The following is a 26,823-nucleotide window of genomic DNA, read 5'->3' as shown; positions in this document are numbered from 1 at the left end:
ATGTTCCATCATTTATATACACAACATTTATTTATTCAGGAAGTCTCTCTGAGATCAAGTTCTCTTTTGTGAGTACAGCAGATAGAGAGAAAACATATAACATCAGGGACAGTCACAGATGTCACTAAATAAATCAAAGATAATAGTTTCTATTATAGTTGGTCTTATGGACATGGTGGTATTCTGGTTGAGATGTGTTGATTGTAAAGGCTGGGGAACTTTATTGAATAATTTTAATACTCACAAATCATTCAGTAAGCCGTGGTGCATCTGCACTTCATCTGTGTCTCAACTCTTTTATTTAAGTTTTTCTTAAATAGTGTATTTGGTAACATGCAACACAACTATAAAAGCAATGTTAATTTATTATTCTACAGCACAGGGTGGGAAATGAACTGTTTTTTGTGGCACCTTTTTGTTAACAAACCTTTTCATCCTATTTTTACCTTTGTGTCTTCATTGTGGGTTCAGCACTCTGACCAAGTACAAGGCCATTCATGCCTCATAACACATATAACACACATAACACAAAAACAAATGACAGAAGTAGGTCACATGAACACTTTTATTTGTCTTGCATATTGGTTAATGAATCAAAAGTCCCTATTATTCACTATCATAATGCTGACTTACAAATAATGAAACTGAATAATCATCACACAGCTTACTGTTAAACAAAGGAGATGAGGTTGGAAGAGTGCAACAATAAAGAATCGATAAAATAAGGAGAGGAGAGGAGAGGAGAGATGAAGAAACTGTTACAACAACAAATACAAAATGGAGATTGTGTGACATTTTCCTGGTGGTTGTGTGGAGATGAGATGCATAGGAGAGCCAAAACAATGTCCATGGTCCTTCATCTGATCCAAGAGCTGTGCTGTTCTGGAGCAGAACATTCCTTCCACATGTGGACAGAGGCGAACCCGCAATGTACAGCATTTACTCTATTTGAACTTCACATACTTTAAATCAGGTTTCAGGTTTAGGTTATTTTGGTTCAGCTTAGGTTCATTTTACTGGTTATGAGTAAATGAGTGTTTGTCATGGTATATTATGAGCCCACATGGTCTGCTCCTTTAGATATCAAGCAGGTATAATTATGTTTATTTATTATTATTATTCAATAGGGAGGGATTTCCAGTGAGATTATGCTCTTCGCAGCACAGCACTCTTATCCAATCAACAGCCTTGACTGACCTAACAGTGAATACAGTTAGAAAGTGGCACTCACAAACACTGCATCTCTAAAACTACTGTGCAGAAGTTGATGTCGACTGCTCATCACATGCTGTGGCATCTTTCTTTGAATGTCACTGTCCATTTAGCATAGTGCTGCAGCTGAAATATACAGTATACTGCTGAAGCATCAAAGTGATCCAAGCTGAACTAACTGAAGCCACTGCCTTCCACAAAAGTTGCATTTGCTGAAAAAAAAAAGTCATTGTGGCACAGTGAGGTTAGAACTGTTATGTTGCATGAAAACTAGATGACTGACATTGAAGTTAATTGGAGAACAACACAAAAGTAAAGGTATGCAAAACCTGGGGATTTGCATATTGACATATTCACTAAACAGAGATAAACAAGAGAGAAAAGAAGAACAGAAAACAAAAACATTCAATAAAACAAACAAAAATATAACAAAAAACAAAAAAATATGTCCATATTAAGGATACAGTTTTTTTTCACCTTCTCATAAATTATCTATTTATGAAAAGGCACCATTTTTTAAAATATACTGAGATGATCCAAGTTCCTCTTGCAATAATATAAAATGCAATCATTTTTTTGATGACAGAAAATATGACATCTTTATCTAGAGTGCATAAGTATACTTTTACTGTCACAGACTGTTCCCATGACTGCACACCCACTCTGTCCTGTGAGTGCAAGTAATTCATTGTGTGCACAACTAAATGCATTTGAATGTGTCAGCATGCATTCACATAAATGCACAGATGATCTAATAAAAAAGATATCCATTAAATAAGATGACACAGAGTGCTACAGAGGCACTGGATCCTTTCATTCAAGTACCTTGAGAATGACTGTAGAGGGTGCTGTTATGATGCCTTTGCAACACAGTCCACACTCCCTCTCTTCATCCCTCTCCGGTCATCCTATAGCATAAATATGTGCTGGGTAGAACAGTACAAATGTGTGGAGTCACATGAATTCAGGGGCCACCTCCTTCAATGGGCCAGTACATTGAACCTGCTCCTCCCTCAAAGGGTAAGGGTTCATTAGTCGATTACCACTTGGTCATGTTAGTTTTGCAGCATAGTCATTCTGGTAGCATGGTGACATATGTGTCATATGAGATAAGAAATATATTTAGTCAGATGACCAGACAATGTAGTCAGATCAGATACAAGCCAGCAGTTTATCCAGATTATTTGATTAAAAAAACACTTTATATGAAAGTAAAACTAAAAATTAATTTTGCAAATAGTCTCAGCAAAACGGTGTGCACATAACAGCCAAAGACAAGTACTGGTAAACTGGGCAATATCCTTGATCTTAGTCTTAATGACAATGATCTCTTTTAGAATCAGTCAATCCTAATCAGCCTTTTATTGTCTTATTCAGTATAGAAATGCATGACAATGATGGAGGGGCCTCAGAGCGGGGACACAGGCAATGTGTGATGACCCACATATGAATGATCAGTGAACGTATCCACTGCGCTTTCTTCCTTATGAGTATATAGTGCTGTATCCTAAGTTTTTTCATTTTTTAGTTTTTTTAATTTGTGAACTAGCAGTAAATACAATAGCTTTTCTATTCTCTTTTCAGCTTCAGGACCCTGCTTTCATTTCAGGTGTTATAGAAAAAGGAGAGACAAAAATTTAAAACAATACAGAGATAAACATGAAACAGAATATACACTGTTACATTGACAAATATCAGTGTTCAGGATACAGATGCATATGTCCTCTTGGACTATACAATACTATTTGTCCAATTTAGTTATAAGAGTGGGACTTTTAGTCCTGTATCATGTGCTTGTGTTTGAGCCTGGTTTCATTGCAAGAACGCAATACCTAGTCTGACAAAATGATGAGTAAGCAAGACCACTAAAACAGATTCTGTTTGTTTTTTCAAGTCTTGTAAAAGATTCATTTTCAAAGGTTGCTTAGGCAATTGTAAAAAATATTATTCTCCTTCCTCCTTGGTGCGATTAGTGCATCATAAAAAATAGGCCTAAATAGCAAGTGATAGGAAACTGTAAATTATACCTACTGAGCTGTAGACACAAACTCCTTAAGGTAGTCGTAAATATTCTCATTCACACAAGGCTTCATTTATGCTCACATCTGAGCCGTACAAGATGAATCAGTTGTCCCTGTTTTTCTCTGCAGCATATCAGTCTGGTATTCAGAGAATAAGTAAATAACACTGGCATGAGACAGTGTCTTTCAAACAGTAACACAGTGGGCACATGTTTTGATTTCCCTCAGTGTCCAGAAATAAAGCCATGTGAGAACACTGCAGAGATGTCTGTTTTCTGACAGCAGTGCTTGTCAAAAAAGAGATGAGAGCCCAAAAATGTCATGGGATATGATGTGCACATTTCTCCAGAAAAACAAAACACCTTTAATGAAAGTGTCTTTGTTCAAATTAGGTAATAGTTGTTATTTTTTTCTGGGTAGTTGCTGTCATTAATCCCGTCAACTCTTTCCTTCTGCCTTTATAGCTTCCCTGCCTGTGAACTTTTCTGTAAGTCTAGCCTCACATGCTTGTTTCACACGGTGGTGTCAAGCTTCCATCCAGAACAATGTGGTTTTCTCGTTTTTCTCCACTCTGTTCTGGTCCCTCCTGTCCTTCTGCTTCGTCCCCTCCTTCCATAGTTACTAGCTCCTGGGTGAAGTTGAGTGGGCTGGTTTTAGACGACAGTGGGCTAGCACTACTGGCTGAGCCAACAGCAGATCTCTCCATGTGATTCCTCCCTTGGTGGCTTAAGCCCGTGAGCTGACCTTCACCTTCTAAGCCCCTGGCTGCTGAGTCCTCACCTCCCCCCTGGGAGTTGCTTGGACTGACAGATTGCTGGGCCAGAGAAGCAGACTGCAGGGTCGCCAGTGGAGACTTCCCTTCCTGTGTTGTAGAGCTTGGAGATGTAGAAAACCTGGAAACAACATCATCAGAAAGTAGTTGAGCAAGCTTGGCTGAGGCAGTGGAGACTGGGGTCGTCACAGGTGTCATCACTGCCATTAGCATGTCATCTTTGGATCCAATTAAGTCAACCTTGATGGCTCTTGACTTTTGAGGGCTGCTATAATCTCTCGAGGAGCTGCAAATGCTGTCATAGGGCACCCCAAAGCTTTCCACATTCTGTGGCACCAAACCCATGTCCCTAGTCCCACTTCGTGGACTGGACACAAACTCATATAAACCCTCTTTGATGATGGTCATTTGCTGGATGTTGTCAGGGCCTTTGTTCAACTCCATGGTGCTGATCTGACTTAGATCCAAGGGAGGGGGTATACACTGGTGTCTAGGACCAATTTGACCCCCTTCAGTACTGGGGAGCAGAGAGCTTCTTTCTCCTCTTTCCACTAAAAAATCATCAACCACATTAAAGGATTTTTTTCCAATGTTGGCTTCAGGTGAAGTTTGTCGGGCTTGGGCTGAGGTCAGTATTTTCATTTCCATTTGCTCTTTGATATTTTTTTCTCTTTGCTCTCCATCATCTAGCCGCTTTGCATTGAGGTGTTGAGGAGTAGTTTTGTTAGGCGAAGGCTTGACTCGTTGAGGGGATCCCAGCTGAGCCACTTCCTGATAATGTTGGGACCTGCCCGGGCTACCCACCTCTGCATTACAGTAGTGTTTCTGGTAGCTATAGCGGCTTGGTGACAGGTGATTGTCCACAGGACACTTACTGTCCTCTTTTTTTTCCACCAAAACATCTGTGAGCTCCATACTACGTGCAAAAGCATCCTTTAGGTTAATAGAAATAATGCTTCCACTCCGTTTGGCTTTTTCGAGAGCTTCTCTCCTCTTGATGGCCTTCTCTTGTCTCTTCTGCTCTCTGTAGAACTCGGAGAAGTTGTTCACAATGATTGGGATTGGAAGGGCAATAACCAACACACCTGCTATGCAACAGAGCCCTCCTACAATCTTTCCAAGGAGGGTTTGTGGGTAAATGTCTCCATAACCAACAGTGGTCATAGTAATCGTAGCCCACCAGAAGGAGGCAGGGATACTGGTGAATTTGGTGGCATCCTCATCCTTCTCAGCAAAGAAAACCAAGCTAGAAAAGATCATAATGCCCATGGCTAAGAAGAGGATCAGCAGACCCAACTCGTTATAGCTCCTTCGCAAAGTGAAGCCCAGAGACTGGAGTCCAGTTGAATGCCTGGCCAACTTCAGGATCCTCAGGATCCTCATAATTCGGAAGATCTGGACAACGCGGCGCACATTTTGGAACTGCATCACACTCTTGTTAGACTCAGTTAGGCAGAGGGTCACATAGTAAGGCAGGATAGCCAGCAAATCAATAATGTTCAATGGTGCTTTGATGAAGTTCCACTTGTTTGGTGCTGAGAGCAGGCGCAAGATGTACTCCATGGTGAACCAGGCAATGCAGACAGCTTCCACATGAGCTAGGCTGGGGTTGTCATTGAACTGGCCAAATTCATCTACTACCTGGAGCTCCGGCAGGGTGTTGAGAGACAATGAGATAGTGGAAACAATGATGAACAGGATAGAGATCATAGCCAGGATCTGCAAGACAAAGATTTGTGGGTTACTTTTATTTGCCACAAAATGACATACAGACATTAACTGTACCCAGAGGATGAAGAACAGCCTCAGGGCTATACCAAGTGTGCAGTGCTAATAAGTAATTACTAGCACACTAATATGCTAGGTGTATATGCTAAGCATGTTAGTTAGCATTCAATTCAAAGGCTAACTTAAACCATTTCCCCATGTTTTTGTGTCAAAGTGACTAATGGGGACCACACGTTTTAAACTGAATCCATGAAACAGGCTAACATGATCCTTTTCCATAATCCTAATCCACTGTCAAAATATACCCATCAAACATGGTTGTTTTTGCTATTGTCTTCTGTAACTTTAGCTTGATCCACTGTGTATCTAACCAAGTCTCACTCAGAAGAAGTGAAGTGGAAACCTGAGTGACACCAGTGCTGTTGTTCCAGAACAACAGGTTCAATCCTGCCTTTTCTCGAGCTAAGGTCTTCTTTATGTTTCCATACTAAAAGTTGTGAAATGTTAATGTTACTGGTGGTCAGTCATATAACGTCTTCTGTGTCTTTGTCAAGTGTCAAGTGTGACCTGGTCATCAGGGTTATCTTACACTGGGCTTGGAGATTGGAGAAAAAATTACAAGCGTATGTTATAGGTTGAGCCAACCAGACAGAGAGTGTCTCATGAAAGACATTATCACAGTGCTTGTATGGGAAGTGTAGGACCCAGCAATTTATTTTTGGCCTCTGTTGCATCAATTTTGACCATTCTTTATGTAACCATACTCTCTGTGAGTGCCACAACACTAGATCTCTGGAACACGTCTTTAAAATGCCAGTGCTGATCACTACGAATAAGAACTGTCAAATGCCTGTAACCAAATAGTCCAGTACTGAGACCCCTTTACTCATCTCCTTTGTTTAAGTAAAAGTACCGATACAGTAATGTAAAAATCAAATAAGAAATAGTCATTTAAAAGTTTACTAAGATTTATCAGCCAAATATACTTGTTATACTTGTATATAAAGTAAAAGTATGTAGTATTTACAGAGCAGTATTTTGCAGTTGTACTGTAGCTCCAGTGATTCCCAAACTAGAGGGTGTCACCAGATAAATCTGAGGCGTCATGAGATGTTTAATAAAAGAGGAAAGGAAAAAAATAATAATAATGCTTTGATACACAAAAAAGTTACTTCTTACTTCTGTACTTTTGTATCTCTTTGGGCCTTTAACAGTTGTTTAAATGAAACAATCTGAGAGGTTTAGAGGAGAAATGAATCTCTGGTGGAACTACTAAAGCACATAGACAATTTTTTGTAAGTAGTTCTACTCTCATAGTAAAGGATAGTGTATCAATGGATCAATGAGCTTGGGTCTGCCCGAGGTTTCTGCCTGTTAAAAGGAAGTTTTTCCTTGCTCTGTAAGGAAGGTGTCATGAGATAACTTTTGTTATTAAATGGTGCTATATACATAAAATTGAACTGAACTGAATTAAATAGCGTATTTACCTCTGAAATGTAATGACATTTTACATAGAAGTATAACATAGCATAAAATGGAAATACTTATTCCAGTCCACACTGTAAATGTACTCAGCTACTCTGCAACATTGTCTGTAATATTTTGATAATTGGTAGTTGAAGCACATTGCTGCCATTTGTTGGACTTTGCTGACATTTCTGATTTTTTTCCATGAGGTCGGCATTCCCTTTTAATGCTTCTTCTTGTGCGTCAACTGCTTTAACAGCTATTTTACTGAATGGTCTGTTATTTCCAACAATGCCCTGAAAACAATTGGTCACCAGAGGCCAGCAGACATTCAAACATTAGTATTTTTGAAATTACCAATTAAAATGTGCACAGAGTGATTGATAATTTATGAAGCTTTGAGACAGTTTTTGCCCTCAGCCTCTTTTTAATGCCTGCTCCTGACTGGGTGAAGCTCCAGTAATCCTACTTCTCACAACATGATTCAACACCATGCTCTCATACCAACATTCAAAAAACTCTAACAGGGGACTATAATGTCGGAGCCAAGTGAGGTAACTGAAGCATGTGAGGTCTGAGTCTTCTCTCTGCAGCCCTTGCTAGAACATTTCAGGATAATTGTAATAGGATTGTGTTGCTATCTATAGAAAGGATAGAGAGAGGTTAGAAGTGTTTACTCATTCTTTCCTCCCCCAACAGGAAGAATTAAGCAACTGTTGGACCTCCCCCCTAAGAAAAGCTTGATATTAAAATAAAATAAAATAAAATAAAATAAACATTTTTTTTTTGAGAACACTGCTGATAACTGACAGTGTTTCTAAATGAACAAATGAACAGATACTGTGGCGCCTCATGCTCTGTGTGTACTGGTACATCAGTACTAATGGTGCATCATTATGACAGCCTGGTGAGTCTGTTACAACTAACAGTGAATACAATAGAATTTCTGAATGAAAGATAAAATAGATTCTACTTTGTGACTCTTGAGACTCCCTGACTTTGTTTCTAACTGAGTGCTACCAAATGTCATTAAAATTGTGGTTTTTATTATGGAACAGTCTCTTTCCGAGTGCTAAATGATCGATGTGTTTCTTTCCTGTAGATAGTCAGAGTGGTGCTGCAGGACATAATTAATACTGCATTTCTACAGTCATACAACAGTGTTTAGTAAATTAGTGCTGTTTTCAGTTCCTCTCTTTTCTGTTTACATAATGTGAACTGTTTTCCATGACACCTCATATTTAATATAAAACCTCAATCTTCAGAATTACTAATTAAACCATTTAATTGAAAATAATAAGATACAATGCTACCTGTGTGTTTTAGCTTATCTCAGACTGTCTTTCACCATTCTGTATGTGCTACAGCACACATCAGCTTCCATTAGAGGGGATGGAAGGAAAATACCTGCATTCAGGAAGTGTGTTTAATATTCACATTATTATATTATATACAAGAAAAAATCAAGAGAGAAAGTTTTCATAATTTAGTGGCTTGAACAGATTGCATGTTATGTAACCATCAAGCCTACATTAAGTTAAGGCTGGCGTGAGCCACTGGGTTAATGAGCAACTATAATCAGTGAATGGAATGAAAAAGTCAATAGGTAAAGAAAAATGAATAAAAATGGCAGCAGTTACAGTGAACACGGTGTGTGACTGATGTGCAGGAAATGATCATACAAACTTTATTCATTTTTATGAATGCACTTTTGCATCCTGCCATGAAATCATGTGATTGAAGGATTGTCTTGGCTGTTTCTGGACGATGGAGCATCTCGTCTATCACAGTCATGTCAAAGGACACTGAGCATTACAGCATTACACAGCGTACACTATTTCTGCTGCTCAATAATCCTCATTCAGACTGTGTGACTTTGTTCTTCGTGTCAGATAAAAAGTTTTTAGGCAAAACTGCAAAGACAAGCAAGAAAAAAGAAAACAGAGAGAAAGCTGAGAGTGATAGATAGAAAGTGATACAGGACAAAGGGAAGTAGAGGGCAGGTGTATCAAAGTGTGTCCACCCTGCAGCGTCTTAATGGCTTAATGGCTGCCAAATGCTGTGACCTTGGCACCCGGGGCAGATTTAAAGCAGTACCAGGAACACACAAGCTGCTTTAGAAGCTCTACACTGGAGGAAGAATTAATGGACTACTTCCACATTTAAGATTCAGCTGATCAATAACACTTTGGGTTTGTATCACAGAGTCACTAACAAAAAAAATTAACTTGACTCAGCTGAAAAACATTTAGTAACAGCAAAATATTTCAAATAGAGATAAAAGCAAAGAAGACACAAGCTCCTCTCTTCTGTCATTATGAACAAAAATCTATGATCAACTTCGGAGGACCTTTCTTTGACAATGAATGAATAATCTACTATACCACAAGTGCACATATAAATGTGTATATATATAAATGTGTGTGCGTGTGTGTATATATATATATATGGGTGTGTAATTAAATATGCGTATTTAATGTTTCCGCATCATCACATTTGCCAACTTTTTTGGAAACAGGCTTGTTTATATATTATGCCCGTTTTGCTGCTGCTGTTATGACTATGACTGTATTATCATAACTACAAGTAGTGAACTCATTTGTATTTCTCCCAGGCAACATGATTTAATTAGATGCATAGTTAACAGCTTACAGGATTATAAAGACAAACTGTGTGTAAACAACATAAGTCTATAAACAAAACCGTTTCCACATAAAAACAGAATATTAATATAAGTTAATGAACATTCATTAACTTATATTTACATTTAGTCATTTAGCTGAGGCTTTTATCCAATCAAGGTACAGAACACATAGAAGCAAGTGACAGTTCTAGAGGGGGATAGATTTAGCATGCCCAGTTGTTGGTAGTGGACATTAACAGGTAACTAGTAGCTGTACACACACAAGACATACTGAATCTAAGGAGACAGTGAGAGAGAGAGAGAGAGAGAGAGAGAGAGAGAGACAGAGAGAGACAGAGAGACAGAGAGACAGAGAGAGACAGAGAACACAATATGGAAGGAAAGAATAGATGAAGTGACTGTGCAGAGAAACCTAAGCCCTGATCAATACGTGGAGGTATTTCTGGAACAACAGGGACAGGATCTGTTGCACAGCTGATGTTTCTGCAGAGGTCAACACAGTTTATCTCCAAAGCTGCTTTCAACACATATTGTTGTTTTCATCTGGTGTTACACTCTGATATGCAAACATTCATCCATTCATTAATCCACATGTTCAACATTCACTGCGCTGTTCACAATGTAAAAGATTTGTTCTGGTGCAAACAAATCAATTTGGTTCCCAGATCACCATTGATGCTGCTGCACTCATGACAGATGAGAGGATTAATATGTCAGAATTTATTTTTACAGATATCATCAGTCATGGCTGATGGGTTATATGAAATGTGATGCTACCGATGATACGTGTGTGTGGACGGATGTGACAGGTGAAGTGAGGTTTATGGAGAAAATGATGGAAAGTTTGGCAGTTTGAAGGCACTATAACTAACTTAAAGGATCAAGGAATGAAACACTGTGACTTAACCATTCCCTATGGAGGCCAACATCTAAAATAAATATGTGACTTAATAAATGAATTAATATGTGGCAACAATCATATTAATGACATTCTGAAACTAAGAAGGTCCAGTTTTTTACTTCAGTGAGTTGTACTATTTAACTAGTATTCTCCTCCTCATTCTTTTCAAGTGTTCATAGATAATAAGACCTATATAGTTTATCTCAGTACACATAATGTCACAGTGTTAAGTGTTAACCTGCAGTGCATCTGATATTACTGATTTGATTTCTCCATGGAGAAACAGGGACTAAATGGAACATGTTGAGGTCAGTGTTTAACAAGACAAACTCTGTGTATTATTAGGATGTGAATACACACACACACACACACACACACACACAAAGATAGAGACAGTGATAGAGACAGTGAAGGAACAGGAGCAGAAAGAATAAAGACAAAACCAGAATGATAGTAATTACTCCACAGAGAAGCCTCTGGCTGCTCTGTTTGACACACTGGGCTGTAATTAGCCAAACATGGTGTGTTATTAGCCATCCAGGCAGGGAGATCACTACAACACCTACACTGAAGCACAGTGGAAGCTGCTCTGTGGATCTGCTGCTTTTACCCTCATTTCATGAATCTTTGTTTATATGACATGATGCTTTGTCATGTGATTTTTCTCTTAATACATTTATATATGCCCCCCCCCCAGACCCTGAGATTTCCATGTTCTTAGAGAGGATGGTGTCAGAGTCAAACCTGCAATTAAGATCAGTTCATTCTCGAGCGAACAAGAAAAACAAAAAGCAGCATTATACTGTATGTTATCATATTCACTCTACAGTTTCTGTTTAAAGAGTAAGAGAAAGCAGCAGACTATGTGAAATGAACATTTCCCTGTATAACAGAGAGGTGTGATGGTGCACTTCACTGCATGTATTGTGTAAAATAAAGCCATGCACATGTTTCACTGCAACTGATCACTGATGTAATGAGACTGTGGAAATCAGTGGTTGTATTTGGGTAAAGAAATATCTACATCTGGTGGCACAACGTAAGCTGAACCTGACGGAGCTTTGTGATGACTGCAACCTTAATTCACACTTCACCTGATCACACTTTTGAACCAATCAAGAGTGAATGGCCATCCAGTGTCTATATTTAGCCCTGTGTTCATGGGAGCAAGCGGAAACTTGGGATCAGATTTTTTCAGTCGATCAATAATCTTCCCATGGCTGGAACCGATAAGAGAACTGATAATGTGACATTTTTGTATTTTTGAATGAAGTTCATAAGCTGTAGTTCATGCAAAGTAAGAAAGTCTAAGATGTAATGACAGAGATGGGTGATGATGATGATGATTTAATTTTTCTGTTACCAGTTTGAGTTTGTTTTCTGTGTTTCCTGGTTTATTTTGTATTTTCCCCTGTTTTATTTTGTAGTTCTGTCTTGTCTTATTCTGCTTCCTGTTTTTTCCCGCCTTTCTTGATTTGGCACTTCCCCTGATTGGTTTCACCTGTCCCTCATTTATCTTGCCTGTTGTTTCCTCGTCTGTCCGTTCTCTGTGTGTGTGCTTGTCCTTAGTTTCCTGGTTCTTGTGATTCTTATGATCTTGTTTTGTGTATTTTCTTGGTTTCTTGCGTTCCCATGCTTGATTCTGGATTATTTTGTGTTTTTTGTCTGGTTCCCAGCTACCTTTTGTTTGATCTGTTTTTTGTTTCCGTTGGTTTTTTAATCCTGCTCCCGTGTTTCTTTATGTTTCTTTGTGTTTGTGTTTGTGTTTTTTTAGTTATTAAAGTGAGCCTTTTTGCACCCTCACCTGCCTGCAATTGGGCCCTGTCCTCAAACCCCCCCCCCCATGTACAGTTTCATCACTCTGATTAAAGCTTTTGATTGATGACACAAGAAAAAAGTGAAAATGTTTTTTCAAGTAAAGTACATAAAAAAAAACTTTCTTAGAATATGAAGCTAATTAAGCGTTTTGCAATAATTCAATATTAATTATTACGATTAGTGAGCCATAATTTATTGGCTTGAATTTCATTACTGTAATTATAGATTTAAGCAATGTCACACTTGAGGTTATAATGTCTCATATTGAGTACAACATCACAACCTCAACATAACAGTTCTACAGGTGCCATTTAATTCAGTTACAACAGATTATGATTTGTTGGTTTATTTGAGTTGAGCTCTGCTAACACAAATAGTTCCACAGCTGGACAAGGACTGCACTGTCACCAAGCAACACGTCAACATTTTTCCCTGCTAGCCTTGATCTGTACGTCATCTGTAACGTATGTTATGGTAGCCCAGAAGACGTTAAAAATTAAAGACTCAGTTCACAGTTCATGTTAGCCTCACGATGTTAGCTTTATTTTTCCTCATTGTCTGATGTCATATGAGCACACCTGGATGTTTGAGCTGATGTATCCAGGCTTCTTTGTTTCCCCGTCGTCCTGACGACCATCCAGAGTTTGAATTTGTAGAAACAGGATGGTTTATCAGAAGACACATGAGATCTGTTTACTTTGTTACTCTGAGAAGCTCCAAATCAGGGTAGGTTAACAGAGTCGGGGGTGTATGGGGTATAGATATTACAGGTGGAAGAAATTAATACTGTAGAAAAGATGTTGCAGCTCAGCAGAGAAACCACTCAGTGATAGACTGGTTTAATCCAAACAGAAGCTCCATCAGATGCTCAGCTGCTCATCAGAGTCTTTGACCCTCTGCCTGAGTCAAACGCATCCAGTGGCTTCATGCACGATGTAATGCTGGAAGAAATGCACATAGGGTATGATCGCTGTGCTATGTTTGGCCCCAGAGCAGGGAGATCTGTTTTAGATAGACAGAGAAACGTCTATACAAAAACTATATAAAAAATAGAAAGTAACTAAAAATAAAAATGTTTTACACAACTCTAAACTATATTAAAAATATAAAGTGACCGCAGAAATAAAAATGTTTTATACAACTATAAAGTATATTAGAAATTGAAAGTAACTGTAGAAATAAAATGTTTTATACAACTATAAAGTATATTGAAAATATAAGGTGACCGTGGAAGTAGAAATGTTTTTTACAAATATGAGAAAGATCTACAATACATAACTGATATATCAATCAGCTGCATCAAAACATCACTAGTGTCTTTCTACACTGAAGACATAGAAAGCTTGTAAGCTGCGGTACATTCACACACAGTGAGCAGTATGACACAGATACATTTGCCAACAAAAGAATTAGACTCGACAGGATGAACTTTGCTGTAGATGGCAAACCACTTTGGTTCAGGCTCTCTCCTGCTGGAGTGATAAATCATCTTGTCTGAATTAAAGCATTCAATATGGGGAAGCTATAGTACATTAGCGAATATGCATCATTTTGCTGCTCCTCTCTGAAGGCACAGGGCCAGTAAACTGAAGGCCTCTGAGCAGCCACTTAGTGACCTGAATTTCACTCAGGATTTCACAATGAATTTCATTATTTTTCTAACTCATGCAAGTGTTGCTAAATAGTAAATAGACAAAGAGTTTCCAGAGATTGAGGAAGCACTTCTGGAATACAATGTTAACTCTGAAAAATAACTGCACGTACTGCACGTACTGGACCTTTTATATTAAGTGTAATCCATGAATGGGTGCACAGTGCTGTACATCAGGCGAGCCAAACAGTCTGACAACAGGAACGCAGGCCAACATTTCTTTGAAAAAGTGTCTTTGTGAATCACAGTTTAATAAGGCAAGTAATCAGACAGACACACTAATCTCCTAAGTTATTACATAAACGACTTATGTGGAGATGAAAATATCAGCAAACACACTGGAAACATTTATTAGATTCACACACTGTAAGTACAAAAATACTAACGTAGTACAAATAATAGTATAAGGTGAGGCAGAAAGTGGCTTTAATAACTAAACTAATATTAATAATGTGGTTCAAGTGTTGTCATCCTGACTGCTGTCTGTGGATGGTTGATGCCTGCAGCTTCATTACTGTGTGTGAGTGATTTGCTCACACACAGTAATGTAGCTGATGACAATCGATAGAAAAAATGTTGAAAAGCAGAAAGATGAGAATCAGGTTGTTGTTGTTGTCGTCCCAGAGCAAACAGGTGAATATCACAATGAACTGTCTTCAGTTGATTATTGACATTCAGACAATGAATCAGTAAGTTTTCTGAAATGTTATGTTTAAATGTGCAAATGAGGAATTATCTAATGGTAATTTTCTACAGACACAAGTAAACAAAGTGAAGTATTTGGGGTGTTTTCTTTCCACTAGTCTGAGAAAAGAAGCCAGCAAACAGTGCGTGAAATATGCAACAATAAGCCACATACACATTCCACACACGCGCCATGTAATCCTTCATGTTCAAACTAGTGAGTTGTGACCTAAATATGATTATTATTTACTGCCATCATCTTTAATAATATATACACATAATGTGTACAATAATGAAATAATTTTGATCCTGTTAGTGTGTAAAGCCTTTGTGTCATATGATCGCTATCTAGCCAGTCCTCCTTTTTATAGACATGCCCAAAAACAACACACAAAGAACTCTGACTGTAGCAAGATGCATCATTCCAGAGCTTCAAGCTGAAATGCGACAGCCCCAGAAAGAACCAGAAAAGTGTACGAGGAAATCATTCAGACATCCCCGGCACAGAGCAGCACATGAGGTCAAAAAAGAAAACAACATTTTGAAAGAGTTCAGTTATAAGTGGAGGGCAGAGTGAGACTTTTCTGTCTGCTGTGGACCAGTTGTTCATCACAGAGACAGAAAGTGTGTTCCTGCACTGAGCAGCATACAAAGAAACATTATATTCCACACATATCAAGTCATCAAGTCTCTCGTTCTGATCGTAGCCAATCATCCATTACTGATGAAATAACTTTGTTTGTTACAGTAATCAAACTAGTGGTAGCCTGAATCAGTTCTTAATCAGTACAAGTGCCATTTAATATTTCCATCTTTTCTATACAGTTTGTTCATTTTCTCCTTCATATCAGTCACTTCTGTGTTAGCTGGATTCCATTTACAGTTGTAGCAGAGAACACTGGATTACTAAACAACTTAGGCCATGTGAACAAACACAATGATGTCATTTTTTAAAGGACTGCCTCATTTTATCAGACGGGAAATGGATTGCACATAATGCCCAAATGTATTCTTCTTTCTGTTTGTTTTGGAAATTTTCCTCATCTGAACCTAGTTTGAATAAAGAAGTCTAACAATGGTCTGTATGACTGACCACTGTGGGCACGGCCAGTCAATAACAACAATTGCACTGTTTGCATTGGTTAAGAAAGTGATATTATAATTGGATAAACCTTTAATTGCCCCCCCCTCCTGTAGGTCAGACAGTGGACAGGACAGACAGACTATCCAACCTGCCAACAGTTAGTCTATTTGCAGCAACAGCAGTCCTGGTAAAAGCCTGAAAGGAGATTAAGCCATACTCCTAAGTTATGCTGTGTGTGTGTGTGTGTGTGTGTGTGTGTGTGTGTGTGTGTGTGTGTGTGTGTGTGTGTGTGTGTGTGTGTGTATCCACTATAACCAGGGGACCATGCTGTCACAACTCATTGTTGGCTGTGTACAGGATACGAGGATATCTTGTCTCTCTTTCACCTCATTAAACTCTGTAAAACTGTAATATTGATTTGATCAATTGTGAAATTGCTAAAAAAGAAAAAATGTGTGCGTGCCTCATTTCAAAAGAAAGCAAAGGGAGCATGTCAAAAAAATATAATCAGAGCCAAAACTAAGAAGATTACACAGATTATGTAAAGTGTATGAAACTAATCTCTATTATTGGAACATTTAATACTAATATTATACAATAAAACTCCAAACTATTATGGATGGTTGTCCATCTGGACTTTGAACAAATGCTGCACCATGTTTCCCAAATGGCCAGGTAAAGCCTCTGTTCTAATCAGCAGGAGCACTGAGCTGTATGTCACCAAGAAGAGACGCTCCTATTGGTTAAGAGCTGAGCTGCATCACTGCTGCTACAACATGGCTGAACTATTGAGCGGCCTAAGCAGCTTCCCTCCTGCTGACACTACAGTTCCAACAGTCACATGGACCACTGAAGGCTGCTGTATTCCTACAGTGAAGTCTTTCAGTCTGTATACCTATACCGTACATACACACGCCATACACCATATGACATGATACATGTTGGACACTATTGTAAGTGTGGAGGTGACAATAATAATAAGATTAACACTTACAAACATGTTTCAAAGCAACAAACTGAAAATGAAAATATGAAATATGAGAGACAGTTTAACTTTTGAGTTTTGATACTTTTGACTGTAAGTCTGATCCCTCTTCTGCCACAACATCTAATCTAATTAAAGGTCCCACATTGTAGAACACGAGTTCCATTTTTTTAGCACGTCTAGGTTCTGTGATGTCATAACAATGCAGCCACCACTACCACCCACCATGGTCACTAGCATGGCGCATCTAGATAGTAGGCTGCAAACAGCCAGTCACTCAGAAAACAGTCATCCAATCAGAAGAGAGAAAAGCTCTGGTAGAGCAGGTCGTGCACTAATCAGATGATCGGTAGTTCGATCCCAGCTCCTCTAGTCTGTATGTCGAAATGCCCCAAATTGCTCCCAAAGTTAATGTGTATGAATGGTTAGCTCCTAAAACTGATGAGCAGTTAAAGGTGAGTTAGTGCTAAAAGAAGAGGTGATTTCATGCAACTGATCTGAGATTTTACAGCGTAAAGCTGTAAATAAATTAAACATGCAGGGAACTCCTTAAACACACATACTCATTCAGTTATCAGGGCTAATTTTGTTAAAACAAGAGATTATCTTGGTTTGTTGGCAAGTTTTTTTAATATTTGTTCCAGTGAACATAATTTGTGCTGGTGCTTTTACAGTGCATAGGGTTAAATTGGTTCAGTCTGCCCAACAACAACCTGAAGCACAAATCTTAAGAACGTGACACAGCATACCACACCAGGGAGCACCATCATGCTTTAGCTGTGAGGCCCTTGCAGTGTCTTTGAATGAAAAAAAGTTATATATAAATATAAATGCTTGATTTGACTTTTTTTTAGGTTGTCACTGAACCTCGACATCTGTGAAAAGATGCCTCCATGTTGCCTCTCAGTACAGTTCTACACCACCAATCTCTTGTCAAACATCTGTGTGATTTATGGGTATCAAGTAAAATGGCTGTTGCTGGTGTGATTAGGGATGGGTACTGAATTCAGGTACTTTTATTGGTACCGACCGAATTCCACCAGAAGTACTGAGTATCGATTCACATAAAGTCAATCAGTACCACATTTCGGTACCTGAACGCACCTTCACGTCTCATCTCACGTGCGTCAGTTAGAGCAGAGGTCACGGCGACAGCAGAGGACGCAGAAGAGCGTGATTACGCCAGTGGCAGCTTGACGATCACAGTGAGCAGCATGGCAGACCCAAAGCGCTCACGGTGTGGCTCCATTTCTCAACGATTGATGTAGTCTATGCACGCTGCAATATTTGTGATGCCAAGTGCAAGGCCAGCCATGGCAATACAACAAACCTAAGGAAGTATTTGGTCAAACACAAAATATTCCTAAAGGGGGACGAGTGCACCATTTTCAAAAGCTTTAAAACGCAGGCCACTACGACTCCCACAGCAAGCACTGTCAGTAGGTTTACACCTGTAGCTGTAGCTGTAACGTTAATGTTACACTCTTATGTTGATTTCAGATTTCAGAATGCAGAAGTTTTGACTATTTTTTTTATATACAAAATAACTTTAATTACCACACATATACGCAAAAAAGTACCAAAAACATGTACAATATATATGGGTACCGAGTATCGGTACCGTATCGGTTCAAATGTGAAAGATACCCATCTCTAGGTAGATGCAGTGTAACAGTAGTTTAATACATGACAGAATCCACATGCTATGAACTTTGGAACTACTGTGCAGTGTATTGAACAGCCTTATAGAATTAATAATATTGACAATAAATTAAAAATAGACATATAATTAAATTGAGCCAATCAATGATTTTGCATCAAAGGTCAGGAATCCCTGACCTTTTGACCTTTCTGGGAAATGAAGCGTCACACAGTCCATTTTCATCGTGCGCTGTAATGAACTGTAACCAATGTCTGCACGGAGAGAGGGGAAATCAATATAAAAGCTAATGGCATGTTTTATGCAGTGATATGAACACGGTAAAAACAGGCAAAGAAAATAAAAATATCATCTACTTTCCTAACATCCAATCATATTCATGCATGGATGCTGTGCAGCCAGTATAACCTGAGAAGGTGTCATGATTTCTGTGTGTCACTCAGGTGAACACAGCTTGCTGCTGCAGGTGTGCAATATTGTTATATAATGCTGATTTAAACAAACCTGCCTGTTGTTACTCAAAGAGCACAGCTTTGTCCACAAACTACCTCAAATAAAACAATCAGTTCCTTCTTAAAGGATGGAAATGTAGCTGCAAAGACAGCCGCTCAGATCACATCACACTGATCACAAACTTGGATGGGGGGAAAATTGTGTTGGATCAGCCATTGAAGGCCACATCTGAGCTCTAGAGATAATCAGGTCCTGTGTGAATCTAGTTGATTAAACGCTGAACAGTCTGAACAGTCTCTCCTCAGGCTGCTGACAGTGCAGTTGGCCAGCTGGAGACAATTAACAAAATCAGTTCCTGCCTTCCCTAAACACTTGCTTTTGCGTCTTGGTATCGGGTTTTCTTTCCTCGTTTTCTCTTACTTAAATGATACCATCATGTCAACAAAATAATAGATATGTAGTTCAAAAGCTCTTAGAGTGGTAGACTAGAAAGGCACTATATAAGCACAGTCCATTTACCATAAATCAAACAATGAACAGCTCAATCACACCGCTGAACCCTATCCTTTGGATAACAGAGAGTCTATGACAGGACACAGATGTTCAGTCCATAGGTGTGTTCACACGTTCATCAGTTGTGTCCAAAGTCAATGTACTGTGAGGATGGCGCACTCATAACGGTCAGAAAGAGGAGTGCAGCATGCTGGACATTTCTCGCCCTCAGTGGTCACCATTTGGTCTATGTAGCTGAAGGGACCACCACATTCTGAAAATAGCAGCAGAGGAAGCAGCTGGAGCTGAAGAGGTTGCAAAGAATATCGCAGTATACAAATGTAAGTTGTACATATTTTTTATATTTCTACACTGGCAGTCAAATGTTTGTGCTAATGCTCTACCTGGTTGCAATCTGGCAAAGAAGAAAAAGATGTTGTGATTGTCATTTCCATTCACCACAGTCGTACTTGAATTGATTCGACACTACCATGCTGAAATTAAAGCACTACACCAGGAAGTACACAGAGTACTACATAGAAGAGTACTAACAGAAGTATCTGAATCAGAAGTATCTTTTGTTTCACCTGTTATAAGTGTAACACATCCGCCTGCCTGCATTGATGCTGAAGCCGTTCTTGTCAAACCATCATCCAATCTGCACAATCATCCAATATGAATGTAATTCTCTGGCAGACTGGGCTGCTTCTGCTCAGCTCAAACTGATTAAGTAACATCCTACTATACCTCTCCTCTCCTATCCTCTCCTCTCCTCTCCTCAAAAACTAAAAAGTCAAATGTGTTCCAGTGAACACAGTAATACTCTGTATTCTTTCTCATGAACAGGATTTAGCTTTAGTAGTGTATTAAGCTGCAGCAGACAAATTCCCACTGCTGTCACATCACTAATGCTGCTCTTGGATTGTATTTTTGGGAGCTGCTCTGTTGCAGATAATAAAGGCTTACTGTGGTAAACAAACTGTTTTTAAGCTTACAGTTTGTACTGCTACTACTGCTCACACACGCACACACACACCCACACACACACATCATGAAGCCCCTGGAGACCTGACCAAGTCTTCACCGTATTCAGCAGACTATCTACAGTGTGCTGGAGGTCCCTGACATCTTTTGCAGGAGGATAGGACAGTCAAACACAAGACTAACATGGCAGAGCACAGGAGAACATGCAGCAGTAATCCCTCTGCCTTCTCCTGCTTGGTATGTCTACTTTGCAGGTGAAGAAGGATTATGGTTGTTAGCTCTCTAATGGCCTCTGTTGCGTTTGTGTGAATCTGCATGAGGCTGCTAATCAAAGAGACGAGCAGAGCAGGGCAGGAGCACACAGAGCTGAACTCATCATGCATGGCAGACTCATTTCTAAGAATGACTAAATGCTACCACCTCAGAATATTTACTGTGGGTTCACTACATAAAAATTAACTAAATCCTGTTTGTTGGAGTCTAATGACAGAAAATCAGTTTATTAATTCACCTCAATTCACCAAACGTTGCTGCCAGTAGGTTTTGTTTTTCAATGGTTTACAAAGTTTGATCAAAATTCTCATGAGTGTCCCATTTCAGTGTTAGCAAATGATTATTGTTGACAAATGAGTAATTAACTAGTATGTATTGTTTAATCTGTAGTAACACAGCATATCTTTACAGCTCATTGTACAGTATGTCTCCATCAGTCACAAATCTGTGCAGCAAGCTTCAGAAACACTGAATCCTACATTTCCCATAATGCAACTCAAAGGCATCTCAAGTACCCACATCTTTCACACTCCACATCTGCAGTTTGTAATGCTTTATGCTCTAAATTTGTAGTCCCCTGACATCACTGTGACATCATCAGGGTTCTTTTCTCGTTCAGAAACACAGTAGACATTATACGACCGTTATACTTATAGTAAAAGTACTGTTACTTATAGAGTGTGTTCAGCTGTTCTTACCTTTGCGGCCACAGATGAGCTGGGTTTCTCCAGCAGGTCCCAAAGCTTCTGTCTCTTGTCGGGGCAGCAGCCCTGCTCTTCCTGCTCACCCTCGTTCTCCCTCAGTGTCTCTGCCTCCCTCCTCAGCTCTTCATTCATCTGCTCCTTCTTCTGGTGGTACCGTGCCTGGCAGCATGACTCCAGGTAGATCTCGTCAATTCCCCAGTAGTCTAGCTCCTGTCCGAAGGACAGTGCGCACATCTCCTCCATCATGTGAAGTTTTCCTGTTCTGTAGAAGTTGAGGATTGAGGAGAAGGCCACCGGATGCCGGTCGAAGAAGTACTCGTTCTCAGTGAGGCTGTAGTCATCACAGAGCTCCAGCAGTGATTCATGGGTGTTGCAGTCCCTTAGCTGTCCCAGGCGGGTTCTGGGCAGCCGGTCCAGCGTTCTCCACAGGACTTCATGTGTGAGACCTCCGACATTAAGTCTGACCCGCCGTGAGCGGGCCTTGATGCGGATGATGTCGATGGGCTCAGGGGGCAGCACAGGAGTGGCTGCGGACCGAGGGTTGACTTTGGGTGTGCTGAAGCTCACTCTGTCTGTCATGTTTGCTCTGTGTGTGCTGCTCTCTTACTGGGGATGGGTCAGCTCAATCAGAGCCTGGAGTGGTGTGTGTGTGTGTGTGTGTGTGTGTGTGTGTGTGTGTGTAAGAGAGAGAGAGAGTGTGTGTAAGTATCTGGAGCTCTTGACACTCAGTGAGATGATGATGGTGGTCAGAAAAGGAAAGTTTGCCCAGGCCCACCAAGATCACTGGGCTGTGTTCAGACCACTGAACTCCTGTGCTGATCCATGGCTACAAACACAACAGACATCATATTAAACATTAGACTAACAAGAGTTCATTCATTCATACAATCCTCCTAAATGACCTCTAGAGCCTCTTCAGTGACGGCAAGATGTGCTGCTACAGAGAGAAAGACAGAATCCTGTCTGTGTCATCATGGACAGAATAACTTGCCAGGTGGTCCTGAAGAACAAATGAGTTACTAATTCTCAACCCCCTCACTTTCTGTGCACACTCAGTTTGTGGATCACAGCTGTCTCTTTTGAATGTAATGTAATGTATACATTTGCTTTATCAGGAATGTGCAACATAAAAGCACAACATTGAAATAAGATCCCTCTACAAGACACAGCAAGAGTCACTTAATATCATGCTTTAATGTTGCATATTTCCAAACTGATTTTCAGTTAAGCTAAATTAAAATTCAAGTTGAACTGTCACATATCATAATCATACAGGTACAGTCACAGTGAAATGCATTTCTGTCAGCTCCTGTCATTTGTTCAAATAAAAAGAAAAGGTGTCAGAGGATCGTAATAAGAAATAAAAAAGTAATAAATAATCTAATTACTTAAGTAAGTTAAACGACATCTTGATTGTAAAGCAAATAAATATGTAATAATTATATTGTAGTAAAAATAATAATGATAATAAAGAGTAAAATTAGCACAGATCCAGTTGACACACGCTCAGGACAGTAAAGCTTTGCCCAACAGGTGACCCAGCCTCGTGTGTCACATGTCCACAATGCCACTATGTCTGAATTCTTGTTCACTTGATTATGTTACTCCAGGTAACAATGTGCAGAGGTGGAATGGGCCAGTTGATAAGTCATTTTGCTTTGGAGCCCTCTCACATCTGGTCATGCCCACTGAATCCTTAGAAGAGGCAGAGCTGAGCGGTGGGCAGGCACTGGACAGATCAAATCTACCCATGCAGTGGTTAAAAAGTCTTTTTTCAGCAGTTTGTTTTCTAACCACTGCTCATCATGTTTTGTATATAAAAAGACACTTCATAAATCACTGTCAGAACTGTTTAACTGAAAACACACAACGCTGCATTTCTACAATTTTGAATCCATCATTAAGTTCAAATTGTCATCATGGCGCAGTACAACAAAGACGACACTGTAGCTGCATCGAACTGCGTCTTTCTTATATGTGATAAGTTTGATGAAGAACACAGGCTTGTGTTTCACTCAGGATCTTTGTGATTCTCAGCAGCAGGCAGCAAACTGCAATGATCAAACTTGGCTTTGTTTTGATCAGTCACTGCTGCTCACAGTGGACTGCCATCATTGTCAGTGTGACTGTTGCGTTCTCCTTCTTTTACAGCAGTTCACGACAGATAACATTGCATTAAAATAGGAATAAATAACATGAAACATGATTACAAAACAGTTCTTCATTGAATTTATTAGAATGATTTTAGGAATGATGCATGGCTGATATCTTTAAATAAACATTTTGAAAGAATCCCTCTGCAGTACTCTGAAGTACTCTCAGAAGTTCTAGTCCACCTGTTTGGAAAAACACTGAGGCGGTCTACTGAAATATCCTGATCAGCCTGCATGTCTTTATTCAGCTCTTATTCTGTGGCTGACAGCTACAATGTTAAAAAGACTATTTTACAGCAGCCCGTATTAGAGAGCGCTGTCAGCAGTCTGTTGGTTCACTGAGTTTTACATCAAATCTGACTACTGTATTTACAATGAAAAGTCTAATTCCAGCCACAGTCTGGATAGAAATACTGGAGCTGTGATCATCTGTTAAACCCTGGAGACTCATCAAAACCAGAAAGTTTGTTTCATTAGAAAGAATTCTGTCATTGAAGCACTGAATCATGGAACTGTCTAACTATCTTTCAGACTTTTTATTCCACAAACACTATTTTTTAATTCTGATGGGTGGTCAGAAAATGAACGAATATAAACTGTTTCTTTTCTTGGAGGTCGTGGTGCTGTTGGACCATAAAGGCTTATGTTGCCATTAGAAGTCCTCTGACTGCTGGGACCTTTATCTGATTGTGTAATGGAGTTCCACAAATCCCAGTAGTGGCATTATGCTTCGTCTCCCCTGGCTCAAGTCTGCCTTAGTTAATTATAGCCTGTCTATCTTCTCCTGGGACATGGCTCATAGGACACAGGGCTACGTCAGGAACCGGGCTGCCACGTCACTACTAAAAAAACGAGTCTTATCCAATCGTTCCCGTCCAAAACCAATCAGAATTCATTTCTGACATATTTAGATGAGCTGACTCTACAGTCTCTGTCTTTGGTTTATTAAAGCGCCAATGACTTGATTATCATTCATCATATCAAGTGTGTGATTAATAAGATCACACGCTGACTTTCTTTTTTAAAGCAGAACAAATGAGCAGCACTTTTAGCCGACAATAAGAACCCAGAGACAGAGAGAGAGTCCAGCTCGTTGAGAGATTAGCTCAGGCTTAACGTGAGTGATCCACAGCAAGTTTCAAAAGTACAAGGACATAAAGTGAGCTCTATGTGGAGCAGCACGCAGCAGTTCATACAGTTACCGTCATTAAGATCAGCTTATTATCCAAACATATGTCAATTCAATTCAAGTGAGGAAGTCAGAGAATGTCTCACCTCTGTGTGAACAGCTGATGCTCCGGAAAAGCCCAACTCTGACACTTCCACGAGGTCCCACCATGACAACAGTCACTTATCTCAGCGGCTTCGCTTCTCCTCCGCCCGCTGATCTCTGAAGCCTCCCGAGAGCACCGAGAAAACCGCCGGAGAGACACATTGTGACGGACAAAGACGATCAGATGTGTCAGAGCAGGAGACGAAATGTCCCGGGGAGTGAGTGTGCAGCGCCGAGCGCCATGAGGAAACACACACACATACACACGCGCACATGCACACACAGCAGATACAGAAAGAAGTGTGAACCGGATGCCCCGAGGAGGCACCGACCCCGAGGAGGAGAGAATGAAGGGATGAGAGACAGAGAGAGAGAGAGAGAGAGAGAGAGAGTAGGGGAGGGTGGGGGTAATTGGATTGAGGCATTCAGCACCAAGGACAGCTCCAGATCAACAGCTTCTGCACACACGCACACACACACACACACACACACACACACACACACACACACACTTCCCTTCCTTCAGGTCCTCCAGGGGTCCACAGGACACTGGACACAGGAGAAGGAGAGGACCGGACGTGTATCAGTCCCCGCTGAGAGGAGAGCTGGATGTCATCATTACATTTCTCCACAAGACATTATGATCTCAATCTCAAGTTTCCTTTCTTCTCATGTGTCTCCAGAGTCATAAAATAGATTTTTCTCGTTTCCCATCTCAGCTCCACCCAGAATCCGCCTATCACACTCCTCCTCTGAGCTGTCCATCCACATCCAAACAAGTGCCTTTAAAACAACTTCAATCTACAACTTAAGTGCGCCTAGCATCAGTTGAAGTCTCAGTGTAGCAACATGTGAAACACACACGGGACGAGCTGCTGGAGTCTCTGAGAACCTCTAAGAAACAAGCATCAGAGCAAACTGTTCACTTATTTCTTCTCAGGAGATTATTAGTTATGTAATTAATGTCATCTGAAAAGAAACAAACAGATTAATATTATTCTGTCTCTGCAGCCTCAGAACGATTCCATCTGTGCTTTTTTCACTTACACCACGTCCTGATCACGTTCTGATCGTGTCCTGATCACGTCCTGATCACGTTCTGATCGCATCACATTCTGATTGTGTCCTGATCACATCCTGATCACATTCTGATTGTGTCCTGATCACGTCCTGATCACATTCTGATCGTGTCTTGATCACGTCCTGATCACATTCTGATCGCATCACATTCTGATTGTGTCCTGATCACATCCTGATCACATTCTGATTGTGTCCTGATCACATTCTGATCACGTCCTGATCACATTCTGATCGTATCTTGATCACATTCTGATCGTGTCTTGATGCTCTGACTGCCTGACTGCCGAACTATGTTACAGTCTTAACTTGTATTATAGAACATAAACATTGAATCTGATGGTCATAAAATATTTGATGATGAAATGATGTGCTTTGTATTTGTGACTTTGAACATCATGTGACCTCAGGCCTGACCAACAGTACACAGGACAGAGCACATGAGGAAACCTGTCTGTGTGATACTTTAAACAACAATGACCAGTCACAAACAAAAACTCAGTTCAGGGTTCTCCTCAGAACCATGATACACTGATAGTTTTAAAAAGCATTCATTAAAATAGAAACAGAAAACAATGATATGAAGTCATGAGGAACACCTTTATTGACAAAGTCACAAAAAAGTGCCTGTAAGATATGACAGAAAGTAAACCTGTAGGCTCTGATGACAGTGTGTGGTCAAACCTAATATGTGTTTAGCACAGCTCACTGTCTGAAAGTGCATCAACATTTACAGCTCATAGTCATAGCAGTCATTTAGCTGTCTGCTGTGGTGTCTGACATGGAC

At 39.9% G+C, this 26,823-nt stretch overlaps 1 protein-coding gene across 1 annotated transcript; it reads right to left on the bottom strand.

Annotated features, from left to right (window-relative positions):
- Window positions 1-590: 590 nt before the first annotated feature.
- Window positions 591-25,248, bottom strand: LOC109139232 (potassium voltage-gated channel subfamily B member 2). Its single transcript, XM_019261969.2, has 3 exons — window positions 24,962-25,248; window positions 21,528-22,359; window positions 591-5,724 (listed from the first exon to the last, which is right to left on the bottom strand). Exons 2-3 carry the CDS (start codon window positions 22,110-22,112, stop codon window positions 3,733-3,735), a joined length of 2,577 nt encoding a protein of 858 aa, XP_019117514.1. The 5' UTR covers window positions 22,113-22,359; window positions 24,962-25,248; the 3' UTR covers window positions 591-3,732.
- Between the last annotated feature and the right edge of the window lie 1,575 nt (window positions 25,249-26,823).

This window comes from Larimichthys crocea, unplaced genomic scaffold (assembly GCF_000972845.2).
Source record: "Larimichthys crocea isolate SSNF unplaced genomic scaffold, L_crocea_2.0 scaffold397, whole genome shotgun sequence".
Classification (NCBI taxonomy): domain Eukaryota; kingdom Metazoa; phylum Chordata; class Actinopteri; family Sciaenidae; genus Larimichthys; species Larimichthys crocea.
Note: the sequence above shows the minus strand (reverse complement) of the source record. Positions and strands in the feature narration are given on the sequence as shown.